The sequence below is a fragment of the Momordica charantia genome, assembly GCF_013281855.1.
Source record: "Momordica charantia cultivar OHB3-1 chromosome 4 unlocalized genomic scaffold, Mcharantia_2.0 BLBB01000004.1, whole genome shotgun sequence".
In the NCBI taxonomy this organism is placed as follows: domain Eukaryota; kingdom Viridiplantae; phylum Streptophyta; class Magnoliopsida; order Cucurbitales; family Cucurbitaceae; genus Momordica; species Momordica charantia.
The window spans coordinates 25,683,672-25,696,911 of NW_028275162.1; the positions used below are offsets into that span (position 1 = coordinate 25,683,672).

General features: G+C 33.0%; 2 protein-coding genes across 4 annotated transcripts; both read right to left on the bottom strand.

Annotated features, from left to right (window-relative positions):
* Positions 1-2,004: 2,004 nt before the first annotated feature.
* LOC111006669 (uncharacterized) lies at positions 2,005-4,495 on the bottom strand. Of its 3 annotated transcripts, none has more exons than XM_022278708.2 (4): positions 4,339-4,495; positions 3,617-3,772; positions 2,932-3,219; positions 2,005-2,780 (listed from the first exon to the last, which is right to left on the bottom strand). In XM_022278708.2, exons 2-4 carry the CDS (start codon positions 3,749-3,751, stop codon positions 2,154-2,156), a joined length of 1,050 nt encoding a protein of 349 aa, XP_022134400.1. In that variant the 5' UTR covers positions 3,752-3,772; positions 4,339-4,495; the 3' UTR covers positions 2,005-2,153. The 3 variants fall into 3 exon arrangements, with proteins under 3 accessions (XP_022134400.1, XP_022134401.1, XP_087979648.1); XM_022278709.2 differs by having other exon boundaries at positions 3,617-3,767; positions 4,339-4,491; XM_088123522.1 differs by lacking the exon at positions 4,339-4,495 and adding an exon at positions 4,203-4,222.
* Positions 4,496-6,124: 1,629 nt separating this feature from the next.
* Positions 6,125-12,025, bottom strand: LOC111006053 (uncharacterized). Its single transcript, XM_022277791.2, has 6 exons — positions 11,409-12,025; positions 9,202-9,310; positions 8,080-8,210; positions 7,920-7,991; positions 7,562-7,708; positions 6,125-6,632 (listed from the first exon to the last, which is right to left on the bottom strand). The coding sequence occupies exons 1-6, from the start codon at positions 11,664-11,666 to the stop codon at positions 6,513-6,515; spliced, it is 837 nt and encodes a 278-aa protein (XP_022133483.1). The 5' UTR covers positions 11,667-12,025; the 3' UTR covers positions 6,125-6,512.
* Between the last annotated feature and the right edge of the window lie 1,215 nt (positions 12,026-13,240).

The window sequence follows — 13,240 nt, forward strand, 5'->3', positions numbered from 1 at the left end:
TATGAATTGTTGTATTTATATGCAAAAAATTGGTAAAAACAAATATATCCTATTTCCTATTTCCTTTCTTCTTTTTTCTTTTTTTTTTTTAATTCAACAATTTTATAGCATATCCGCAGTTTATTTCAGAACTTTAAAAATGTTAGGGTAAATTTAAAACATTTTAGTTGTCTCTATTTATTTTAAAATCGACACTTTTTTGGAATTTAAAAATTTATTCTAAATAGCTTCTTTATTATTAGTTACTGATGAAAGAATAACACAACAGTTGGCTTACTAATGATATTTGCATAAATATATTTTTGAGGGAATTACACAAATAACATAAAAAGAAATATGTAGTTATATATATAATGTTATATTTAAAATTTTACAAAAATACATAAATTGCGAACTTATAGGAATTGAAACCAATTGGTGACATTTAAAAAATAATAATAATAAAGATATTTTTTAATTTATTTTGTGTGTAATTTCTTTTAAGATGTTTTTATAATTTCGTTTTAGGTTAAGTGGCATTTTTTTTTCTATTTCTTCTCAAACCTTTATCCTTCCTCTATTTATTTATTTTCTTCTTCTCCTCGGACAGTGCTTGCCACGCGAAGTTGTTGCACTCTCTTACCAACCCATTGAAAAATCTTTCCTTTAGTTAACCATCTACAATCATTTTTCAAACAAAAGTATTTCTTTCGAAATTTTATGAAATTAATAGATATCTAATTCAATCAAAAATGTATTTTATCAAACTATTTATTTTAATGTTTATATTATATTAATTTGTGTATTTTTTTAATATTCTGAATTTTTTTAATTAAAGTCTGTTTGTCTTTTTTTATTCATCTTTCTAGAAACTGCTTAGCAAAAAACATATATTTATGCAAATATAGAGAAAAATTTAAAATTAAATATTAAAACATCAAACAAGACAACTCGTAAAGATTAAAAATACTTTTAAAAGCTTTGAAACTATTAGAGGGTCTATCAAACAAGAACAATAAATGATTTAATGTTGTCTGTGCATTGTATCATAAATAGCTATTTCAGAAATTATCTATCCATCCACCAATAGATATTGAGCAGTGGTGTAGCCAAGTTTTTAATCTGTCCTGTTGTAATATCCGAAAGAAAAAAAAATCCTCTTCTTGTAATAAATATGAAAGGTTGAAGTACGTATGAAATATATAAGTAATTATAACTTTACATGATTTTAGTCGTGGTAATTGTTAGAATCCATACGAACCCCTGCGTTGATTTTCCAATCCCACAAGTGAGTCTCCAATTAAGAGATTGTGAATTCGATCCCACAGCCCTAAGTTTGTTATAAAAAATGGTCCGGTCTTACTATCAAGTTTTTATTGATAATTTTTTTATTTTTTTGATAATTTTAAAATGTAGTTTCTATCGTTTAGCCAAACCTTGCAAATCATTAATAAGCTAATGCTTTATATCTGAATTACTATGTGTTATTTGATTGTATTAGGGTTCAGGGGAAATAAGAAATTGAAGGAAATAGATGAACAACTTGTGATGTTTAACCAAATAGATTAACCCGATCGAAACTTTTAAAACCAAAACCAAAACTAAACCTAAACTAGAGCGACGAAACAGAAACCTTTAAAATCATAGGGTAGGAACTTTTAAAACCAACACTAAACCTAAATTAGAGCGACGAAATAGAAACACCAAAGACTAAACTATATGATCAAATTTGTAATTTAACCAAAACTTTCTTAGAGAATAACACGAACACACGCCACAATTTTACTTCGCCTTTGTAAACGACACAAAGGCATGCAAAACAGAAATTGAACTGCACTAGCCATGCGTTTTCCAAAGTCGTACTCGTATTACTTTTCTAAGTCAAACTAAAATAATGAATGCTTTAGCCGACTATATTGAATTCAATTTTATCACAAAGTCTCACAATTCTCTCCATCTTCCTTGCAGCACAAAATATCACACAGCAAAATGGAACAACATTTACATTCCCACCAAGATTCAGAATTCACACACACACATACTTTTTATTTCATCAATTTATATTTTGAATTGTCAAAATGCTGCCAAACAAATGAACAGACTGATGTATAATTGAAGAATTACACTCAATAGGATACAGATTAGAGAACTCACAATAAATGGTGAGGAAGAGATCAGCAGGGCACGTTGGTTGGTGATGGAGGGCCTGCTACATGAAGAGCAGTAACAGGATTCCAGCTCTCTATATCGCCACAATGACCATTCTTCACAGTAACCACCGGCAAAAGGTTGGTTTTGCTGAGAGAGTCCTGGAGGGTTAGTTTTTTCGAAGCCACTGCCTTGAGCCGGAGTCGCTCTGCCCGAGAACCGATAACTTGTCCCAAAACTGATGCTGCAATGGTAAACGCCATGGCTGACTTGGGCATTAGGATAGACTTCCTCAGCATAGCTATGAATGGAACAGCTGCATGAACAGCAGCAAACCAAGAGGGTGAGAATTTTTCAGTGTGTTCTCGCCATATTCCTAACGGTACATTAGCTGCCATGCCTAGAAGACCGATTGCGAGTACTTTTGCTGGCAACGGTTGAGGGCGGAGATTCTTCGCAAATGCAGTCTTTGCTAAAGCTGCTCTTGCTGCAACTACTGCGGGCGGGCATTTAAATTTCATGCCTGGTGGAGGCTGAAGTGCTTTTGCAACAAGCGGTATGACACTGCTAACTGCACGGTATGACTTCGCAATTGGGCAGTTCCCCATTTGCAGCCACTCATTGCCCACTGCTTCATGCTGCGATTTCCCACCCTGAAATTGAACGCAATGATAAGCCCAGAGACGATAGCATTCATCCTAGATTTTCACCAAGTCGGATAACAAATGATTTTATGTAGAGTATTCAGCAACTAAAAAATTCAATGGTTATCTTATAACCTGTAGAAGATTAATAATTGGTCACCTGAGAAGAATCTTTCTTGGATGATTCAAATTTCTTCTTCTGATTTTTCCACTTATCAGCAAAAGAATCAAAGCTGAAAGGCCCTCCAGCTCCGAAGGATGAGAGACTAATAGTGGCTGCCCTTGCAGCTAAAGGATTGAACTGTGATGAGGCTAGTTTTAGTTCTACACTCTCTGGATGCATTGATCTTCCAGAGAGTGGAACCACTCCATCTCGACCATGAAAAAGCCTAAATGCCATATCAAAATTGGGACCATCTTCAAAAATTGGCCCTTTAGCTCCACGTACCTATAACAAGAGTAGAAACAGCCATTAGATAAACTAGAAATCAGAAAAACGAAAGAATCATATTGAAAAAATGAGCATCAAGGGAGACCTTACTCACAACAGCCTATATTTGAAGATTGTAAGGTATACCAAAAAACTAAATGTGATAAAACAAGGGGGGCATAAAACAAGCAACGAAGTGAACTTTTACTTTTTGTAACTTAGGAAGAAGAAGCATCAAAATTTAGGGGCATATAATATTAAGGAAATTCTGACACATGTCTATTTTTCCATGTGTTTTTGAACACTGACCAATGTAATCATTAACAGAACGAACACAATAAACTAAATTTTCATTTTGATATCTTTGATGAGACAGGTACATTCAAATATGAACTTAAAGAGAGAAGGAACTTACAGGCATTGGGAATGCCATGGACGAGGAAAATGAGAAATTGGTTGGCTCATTAATATTCCTCAAGAATGGACATCTTAGGATATCCTGATTAAAAGCTGTAGAGTCCTCTGTAAAGCCTCCAAGGAAATTATCCATCTGTACCTCGAACAACCTAACCTACACGAAGATGAATTGGTCTCCATAAGGTTATAAATTCTAAGAATCAAAGAACTATGATCAAGTACGCAAAGAAACAACATCGATAGTATGAAGGTTTTTCTTTCAACTCGGCATAAAAGGCCAAAAGCCCAGACAACCGCTTAAAGACAGTTTTCACCCTGGCAAATTCATCTTGAAGCCCAAATTACTATACCCACTTCAAAGTTCAGCACAAGCAAGTAATCATAGACATAAATAACAGATTCAAGATCAAATTTACACAAGAGAAAAAACCCGGTTGTCTATTTAGTCAACTATCGCAACTCGATCAATACTGACGAGTAAATTTGTAATTCAACGAAGGCTACATGTAAACAAATTTCAAAATAATAATAAAGTTTGAACTGAATGCTTAGCTGAAGAATCACAAAATACAAAACCAAAACACCTAATCCGAAACAATTCGTAGAGCCAGAAAACAAACGGATAGAAATGAGAACTGGAAATGCAGGGCAAAGTCAGATCGGAATCCAGAGAAGAGAAATTAAAAGGAAGAAAGGAAAAACGGAGGATCAAATTGATACCTGGAGATCTGGGAGACGATCGTGGGAGGAGGAATTATGGGGGAGAGGGTAGGTGCAGGCAGAGGGGGAGTAAGAAGAGGAGATGCTTGAGAGATGAAACGACACCGTGCAGGACACACGCCTTCGTTGGAGTTGTGCTTCTGTAAAGGAAAATTAGTATTTAATTTAATCAAATAAATTTTGGAATGGCTTGTGGTTGTTTGTGGCGGGCGACCTAATTTGGTCAACGCTTCGCAGCGCTCGGCCTCCTGCTGCCAAAATGGGCTTTGGCTGGATGATTGTGGGCCCACGCCACGCGCTCTTTGAATGGAAATCTTCCTCAATCTGAGTCAGCTCTCTCTCTCACTTGCCATTTCTTTAACTTTTCTCTTTATTGTTCTCCAAAAAAAAAAAAAAAAACTTTTCTCTTTATTTATTAGATAAATTCTAATTTGTTAGATAATTTTCGATTTAGTCTTTCTTTTTTAAAATTTTAAAATTTTAAAATTTTAAAATTTTAAAATTTATTATTATTATTTATTTTTGACTAGGGATATTATTTTAATATATATATAAACTCTTAAGTTATAAGGTATTGGTGTGATGTTTACGTTTTAAAACTTAATTTATATTAATAATTTAACTTAAAATTTAAGTTTTAGGATTTGTTGTTTTGTAAATTGGGAGATATTTTAAATAAATTAAAGATTTTTTTTTTTGTTATGGAGATTTCTCACGAGAGTTTAACCATTTAGATTGAGATTCACGAGAGTTTAACCATTTAGATAGAGATTCCCAAATAATATTTGATTGAATTCTTTTTTTTTTTTTTTTTCTAAATGGACATGGGACCCGATTTTTAGTTTCCTAAGAAAATGAGAAAAGGAGTATCATGTAATTATAAAGAAACAATGTAATTAATCGGGACAAAATATTTCTTCCAATATTGAAAGAGCATAGTAGAGAAAGGGGTGAGGTGCAATTTTGACATTCTAAATAATGTTTCATCAATTTTTATTTAATTGTCAAACATCAATATTTGAAAAAATAATTTTATCCATATCATAACCACTTTTAAATGTTAGTTTAGTTTTCAAAACAAAATACTCCTATGTCAAACAAAAAAAAAACACAAACAAACAAAAGACAAAAACAAAATAACTCCCAAACATACCCTTCATTTAGTTTTCAAAACACTTTTACATTTCTTATGATATAGATAAATTATACCTTTTAGATATTAATAATTGTTGTACTCATAAGTTATAATCAATTATACAAGAAATAGAATTCAGATTTCATCTTCCTTTCTGAACAAAAATGCATATTTCATACCATATATCTTTTTAATGCATTTATTTAATGACTTTATCCACTTATTTCTAGTCTAGTCTAAGCCACATAGACTATAAACTAAATTCATACTTTTATGATTTTGAATATTAACAACATTATTATATATTTCGACATTGCCTCAAGATCAGCCCAATAGTTAAAAAGTATATATTCATTTTCTTGATGTTAGAGGTTTAAATTTTCGTCCCACATTTATAATACTAAAAAAAACGCAAAATTAATTGGTTTCCTTAGTTAACTATCTATTTAGACCTTATCGATACAGATGATGTTGATATCATTCAATCGACTCATTTCACACCTTATCAAATTTTTTGAAAAAATAAAAATGTAATGTCAAACCTCACTCTCCCCGCCTTATAAGAAGGGAACTTGCACCCTAAAATTGAAAGAAAGGAAGAAAGAAAGGAAGGAAGGAAGATGAATAAGAAAAGAAAAAAAAGGCACTCCAAAGAGTAATAAGACAGTATAAATAAAATATGATAGGAAATGCATACAAGAGCCTGCAAACAACAGAACCTTAATTCAGGCCATATCCAATCAATACTTACAAATTACAAAAGAACTTGTAACAGCAGAACAGCAGATATATGATCACAAGCAACCAACCGTGATCACTATGTACAATATACAGTTGCAAGGAAACCGATGACGGTTCCACATTTCTACAAAATTTCAGTGGTTACTAGTGAGTCGAGAAATTGGAGATGATGATGCACAATGAGGAAATCCAAAGCCTAGACTAAAAAGCAAAGAAAGGAGCCCTCTCCCTTCACAGACACACCTTGCACTAAATGGTTAGCCAGTACCATAGTCATTTCCCAGTACTTGGAACAAACCTACCGCGATTTCGTTTCATCACCCGACTCCTTGTATTCTGGCTTCAGCTCATATGTTCCTTGGTGAACACCTTTGTTGTTGTAGACACAAAGGTCTTTAAGTATTTCTTTCATATATTGCTGCAAGAAGGAAGCATTTTTACAACAGACTCTGGACATAACAGCAGCATATTCACAGAAAACATAAAGAGACGACCATGTTTGATAATGATTTTGTCTCGAGTTTTCTGTTTCAGAAGTTAGGTGTATTTTCTCTCAATTTCTTTAGTACGTTATTCACGATTCTTACAAGTACATTTGAATTCTTAACCAAATTTAAAAATTAAAAAAATAAAAATAAAAAGAAAGTTTTTAAAAATTACTTTAAATCTTGGCTTAGATTTTGAAAACGTTTTTAAAAAGTAGATAAAAAAAAGTAAAAAAAAACATGGAGAGGTGCAGTGTTTATAAGCTACTACACAAAATAGAAAAAATAAAAACAAAATAGTAATCAAACCATGACCACATTATTTTTGTTTAATATTTGTTTCAGTCTTAAACCAATCAACGTGAGCTACAACCAATAGAACAACCCTATTCAAATAAGATTATAATCCAAGTGGTAGCCTAACCAACAAGCAGAATCGAGCCATCAACTAGAACTGCAGTGTTTCAAGTGAGCAGTTCATTTGCTCCTTCCCTAAAGGATGTGGATGTCAGAGAGACGTGTGACCTTTTTAAAAATGAAAAATAGGAAAGTACAATTTGTTCTCAGAGTTCAGGATAATGTCATGTCGATCACCACGTAAAACTCCAATCGCAAGCCTAAGAGCTAATGTGCATAATACCATAGTTGCATTAATTGATAAAATGCCATTCTGTTTAACGAGAACTTGTACATTCACCTAACTTTAAGATTTATCTATATTTGTATGTATCCTGTGCAGTGATATGGTTTTACTTCTCTATAAACTTCTGGAAACTGATCCACATGGAAACATCAGATGATAAACTAACTATACGTGCAAACTTAGTATTCAATATGTGTGCAAATTCAAGATAAATCTTACTTCAGGTTGGTCAGTCTCTTGAATCAATTGTTTCGACGTCCAATATGGTTGTCTTTCAAAGAGCCTAAAAATAATCTTCTCCAATTCGCCACGCTCCTTTCTCAACCTCTTTGTTTCCGATCCCTTGCTCACCACTTTCTTCTTCTCCTGAACCAAGTTTAGCAGCTCATATGTTCACAATAGTAAAAGATAATTATTGAAATCAGTTGGACAAGCTTCTGACCGACTACAAGGGTAAATAAATATAGCACTGGCTTAAACCTAAACAGCAAGAGAAATCGATATTTTACTTGATATATGCAGGAATGAATATAATAGAATACATCAAAGCATGTAGAAAAGAAGGTAGTATAATTACTGCAGCTCCAAAAGACGTCACATCCATCCCTGGCATAGGCCTCATATGTCCTCCTGTGACATGATCAATCACCTGTATGGAATAGTTGGAAATTTGAACCAAGAAAGAAAAAAAATAACCAAACGGTCAAGTATGCTGCATAGAAAGTTACAAAGCAGACCTGAATCTGTCTGCTTTTGGTCATAGACTTGTGAGTTCTTTCACGACAGAGTTTCCCATACCTCTCAAGATTTTGATCATGGGGCTTCATGTCAAATTTGTTCAGTATTTTCCCCTCAACTGTAAACTTCCCTAAAATGGAAAAAGAATTGATTCCATCAACCAGATATGCTGCTGTAATGATCTAAAAGAATGTTTGAGGAGTTGGAAGAAGAAAAGAAGTTCTAGCTGCACTATATCTCTTGAAATCTCTCTAGTACACCCACAGAACACACCACTTTTATCTGTTTGTCACTGTCCTGAAAGTAATTAGAAATTTTTAAGATCAAGCCGGTGGATTTCGAATACCTAGTACTCTCTACTGTAAACATCATGAGTTGGCCTAATGGTCAATAAAGGCCAATGTAAATAGCATAGATAGAGAGAACAAGTTCAAACTATGGTGTTCAAGTACCTAATATCCTACGAGTTTATTTAGTAACCAAATGTAGTAGGGTCAGACGTGTCCTAAGATATTAGTCAAGGTGCACGTAAGCTAGCTCGGAAAATCACGAAAATCCCAAAAAAAAGAAAGAGTGCTCTCTACTATAACTAAACCAATGGAAAATCCCTCCAGTAACATTAGATAACCTCAGTACAAAAACCCATGTTAGTGTGCAAATATGAATCTCCTCAAGACTCTTACTGATAAGATGTTCTAGTTTTCATCAGTATGTGATCAAATAGTCGTACTCCACATTGACATGACAACTTTCAGATATAACAAGTTCATGAAAGACTCACGAAAATTACTGGGTACCTGACTGAGTTTCAACACAACAGATGTTGAACAGAGAAGGAATTAAAGAGGATTATAAGAAAGGGATAACAGCAACAAACCAAGTGTTATTGACGATCAAACTAATGTAAATGTTCTAAAATAAATAAATAAATAAATAAAAAATATTGACAACGTAAAAATTGTACGTTGATACCAGTTGAAAGCATACTATAAACTATAAAGTGGATCTCGTATAACAATCACAATCAGAGTAATAGTTCATCCAGCTTACAAGTAAACATTTCCCAGCTTCATATTCATGGGTCATTTTTTAATGAGCAGGCTAGAGTGACATAAACCAACCTGGTGGTGACTCGGAAAATACCGACATTGGAATGAAGTCTGTCGACATATTCAATGAGTAGGACCTTAATGAATTTCCAGAATCAGTGCCAGCCAATTCCATAGTGAACTAAAATCATAGAGCCATTGTTAGCTGAGGAAACCAAGCAAATGGATGTTGACATAATCAATCTTTAATTTGCCCTTTTACTATAAATAATGCAATGTAAGTAGCCAAGTTTGAAAAAATATAAGGCCCAACGAGAATGATAACGCTTCTTGCATTTGCAAGTAAGAAAGAAAATAAACACACATGGTTGAGAAGGTAAGTAAATTGAAAAAACATAAGCATGACCAAATAATTCAAGGAGGGGCGCACAGGAATTCCAATGAAAAAAGAATCCACATTATCTATGGAATTTGAACCCGAACTACTTTTATGAGTCATATTTTGCAACATAAACTCAGAGTAATAAACGAATACAAGAGTTATGAGGAAACATTCTTAAGAAGATCCAGACGAGATAATTGGAATAGCAAGAGATAGCATCAGAATTGGAAGGCTAAAGTTCTGGTATGATGAAATTGTCAGTGAAAATTTTGGCTTGAAGATTACACGCTAAGAGGCTCATGTTTAAACTCATCTCACGTCATACAAATATCCCAAATACAGGGAAGACCTTAATATTTATTTAATCAAATTGTCAAAAATTATTTTTATGCTCTGGACAACACATGGATCTGTTCTCACTTCATGGATAAATCTTTTCATCTTCTATGACATAAGATTCTGAACATCAACTTAATTTTCTATCAGCATCTTTCTGGTTTCCACAACTTGTTCACCCGTTCAAATTCCCACAATTATTGTGTATATTGGTAGGGTAAAAAAGGAACAAAGAACTCCATTGTTTATAACAGGAGAATGACGATGTACTATCTTGGAAATTTGCCTAAAATGTAGTTGAAATTAATTAAGAAGCAAAAGTAAGATCGTTAACATGATACACCTAGTATTACAAATTGACAATCAACCACAATATTGTGGTTATATTAATCACTTTATGATGACAAATACGTTTTTCAACTACAAGGTTTCTGACCCTCCTTGCACATGGCCAACAGTCTTGTAATTCTTAACTAAAACTAAAACCATTTACAAGTCATAACTATTACACAGAGCATCTTATTTAACGTGGTACTAAACCAGAGAGGACCACAATTTGTTTCCTTTCAGATGATTGGAAGAAATTCTTAAACTATTTCAAAGCTCTGAATAAACTCTAAATAGTTGCATAGTTTGGGAACATATAGCACTTCACAATGTAAACACTCTATTGTTAACCCTTTCATTTTTTTTCCTCATGTGAGTATCAAGGCAGCAACCAAGCCAACTTACAATGACTGATTTCACCAGACAATCACATGACCCAAAAATATTTGATTGTAAGAAAATTCATAGGAACTTTAACATCCGAGGTAGGTGGATTTGAACCCTTAACCCTAAAGCCACTTTATTTTTTTAACTTATCCTTTGACTACTAGACCAACCCAGACTGGTTATTACTCCTTTCAGTTTTCATCCCTCATATTTTTTTTTCTTTAATGAAAAATCAATTTTATGACCCAGTTATTCGTTCAATCCGAATATGAAGACAGATGGGGATAACTAACAACAGCCTTGTGCATATCCTTTAGTAAGCGGATAGTGATAAAACACTACCATTAAATTACTTTGTTTTTTTTTCAATCTCCGTAAATTCCAGATCTCCCGTGTTGTGAAAACCGCGGTCCTACCCAAATAAATTTGATAGTTAGTTAGGAAACCAAGCATGTAAACCAGAAGGGTCTTTTTCATAGAAAAGCATCACGAGAACCAAATCGTGAAAAGGCAATTTAGGCTAACTGCACGTCATTAAAACTTCCAACAAATACTACAAATCTCGGTTACCAGTGAAACAAGAAAAGAACAAAACGATAAAATGTAGAGTCGTAGACTGAGTAATCAATCAATAACTCCAATGGAAACAGATCATAAACTCCAAGAACGACGAATGCATGCACAGAAACAAACACAAAGCCCTAAGATAACGACAATGGGAATCGAAGAATACAGGAACAGGCCAACCTAAGACCGGAAGCATGCAGAAGCGAGTGAGAAAAACAAGAAATCATACAATGCAATAAATGAAAATCCAAAACCGCATAGCAGGAGGTGTATTGTATACCTCAGTAGATGAAGAATCGTCGTCGTCATTGGATTGCAGAGGGTCGACGGAGACGATGACCTTGGCGACCGGACGAGAAGGGCCATCCGGCGAATTAGAAAGGGCGCGAGTAACGGCCTGGGGGCATTTCAAGAGCCACATTGCTCTGTCGGCCTTGTTGGTCTCCAAGAAGTCGGTTCCGGTTCCGGAGACGGAGTTGTTATTGGTTTGGAGTTTTCTGGAACTGCAACGGTCGATGGGTTTGTCGTCGACGTCCATTGCAGAATGTGGAGAGAGAGAGGAGAAGACGAAGAATGAAGACGAAGAAGAAGAAGAAGAGAGCAATGGTGGTGCGTCTATGGAGGTGGGAAAATTGAAAAGGAATGAAACAAACGGTATTTGTTAGAAAGGCATTTTCCGTAACCAACCTCAGGCTCAGGCTGGGTCGAAACTCGCAAAGATTTGGATTATACAGACGAATCCGCAAGTTGCCCGGCTTCTGTAGGGGGCCACTTCAATATATATACACACATAATGTGTGTATATATAATATGTATATATATATATATTATTATTATTATTATTTTATTCGTGAGTGTCTAGATTGGATTGCATGATCCTAGAATTTGGTATCGGAAAACAGAATTAATTTTTAAGGTAGATGACAATAGTGAAGTTTAAACTTCTTATTTTACTTTAACTTCTTTTAACCAATGAGTCACTTAAGATAGTTTTTCATATATATATATATTTGCATAATATCATTTCCAATCTTGAACTTGACTACGTGTATCGACTTTTATATAAATTTTTAATTTAATTAAATTTCGCTTTAAGCCGTGATCTCCACCCTTAACTTGAAAAGTATGGTAATTTTTACCTCCCAATATTTTTCGTTTTTAATTATGTTTGAAAATACCAATATTTTGGTTTTTAATTACGTTTGAAAAGGTATTCTCACATACGTGTATAACGAAGTATAAAAATACATATTTAGAACAAAATTGATATGATTCAAATAAAAATGACATTAGAGCGTCTTTTTATTTTAATGTGTAGGTTTTGATGTAGTTATTTAATAGTTAATTTAATGCATTAATCAAACTTATTTTTTGAAAAAAATTCATTAAATTATGAGTTTTTTTTTTTAAGCATTTTTACTTTACTTTTTGTGAAAATTAGTTAGTGAATTATCAAAAATTGAGTAAGAGAGTACGAAGTACAACATCTATCTAAATTTTAAAGTTTTTGATGTGATGAAATTGAAAGTTTAGGGTGAAAATCGATACCATTTTATCAAGTTGGTAAAAAAAAAAATCCAAGCAGGACCAATTTGTAATACCAAATTATAAAGTTTTTAATTGGACAATTTGGTAATTTGCAGTTTTAAAACTAGGTACAAATATAGAGTGGATTTCTGTTTAAGGCATTCATCTTGATACTAAATAGTAAAAAGAAAACCACTCGACGCCATTTAGGAACCAAAAAGACAACAAATTACAAGCCTTCTGTAGCAACGTTTCTATTTTTTTACTCTTGTTTTTTTTAATAAATAAAAATAAAATTACAAGCCAACCAGTTAAGGTAACTACAATGAAATGGTTAAGTTCGAATTTTCCATCCCTATATGTGTAATTAAAAAAAACGTTTGGTAATTATTTCTCGTTATTTATTCTTTATTAAAAAAGTTTAAAATAAAAAAATAATTTTTTATATAAAAAACATTTTTTTAAAAATTATATTTAATTTTTATATTATATATATAACTTTTAATTTTTATTATGCATTTAAATAAAAATGATAAAAATAATGCTTTATTTATATTTTGAAAAAAAATGAGAAACTTGATTATG

Coding starts and splice junctions, on each gene's coding strand:
- LOC111006053 (XM_022277791.2), bottom strand. CDS start 11,666: ATGGACGTCGACGACAAACCCATCGACCGTTGCAGTTCCAGAAAACTC. Junction 8,211..9,201: donor ATTTTCCGAGTCACCACCAG/GTTGGTTTATGT, acceptor TTTCCATTTTAG/GGAAGTTTACAGTTGAGGGG. Junction 7,709..7,919: donor TGACGTCTTTTGGAGCTGCA/GTAATTATACTA, acceptor AACTTGGTTCAG/GAGAAGAAGAAAGTGGTGAG.
- LOC111006669 (XM_022278708.2), bottom strand. CDS start 3,751: ATGGATAATTTCCTTGGAGGCTTTACAGAGGACTCTACAGCTTTTAAT. Junction 3,220..3,616: donor CCATGGCATTCCCAATGCCT/GTAAGTTCCTTC, acceptor CTCTTGTTATAG/GTACGTGGAGCTAAAGGGCC. Junction 2,781..2,931: donor CCAAGAAAGATTCTTCTCAG/GTGACCAATTAT, acceptor GTTCAATTTCAG/GGTGGGAAATCGCAGCATGA.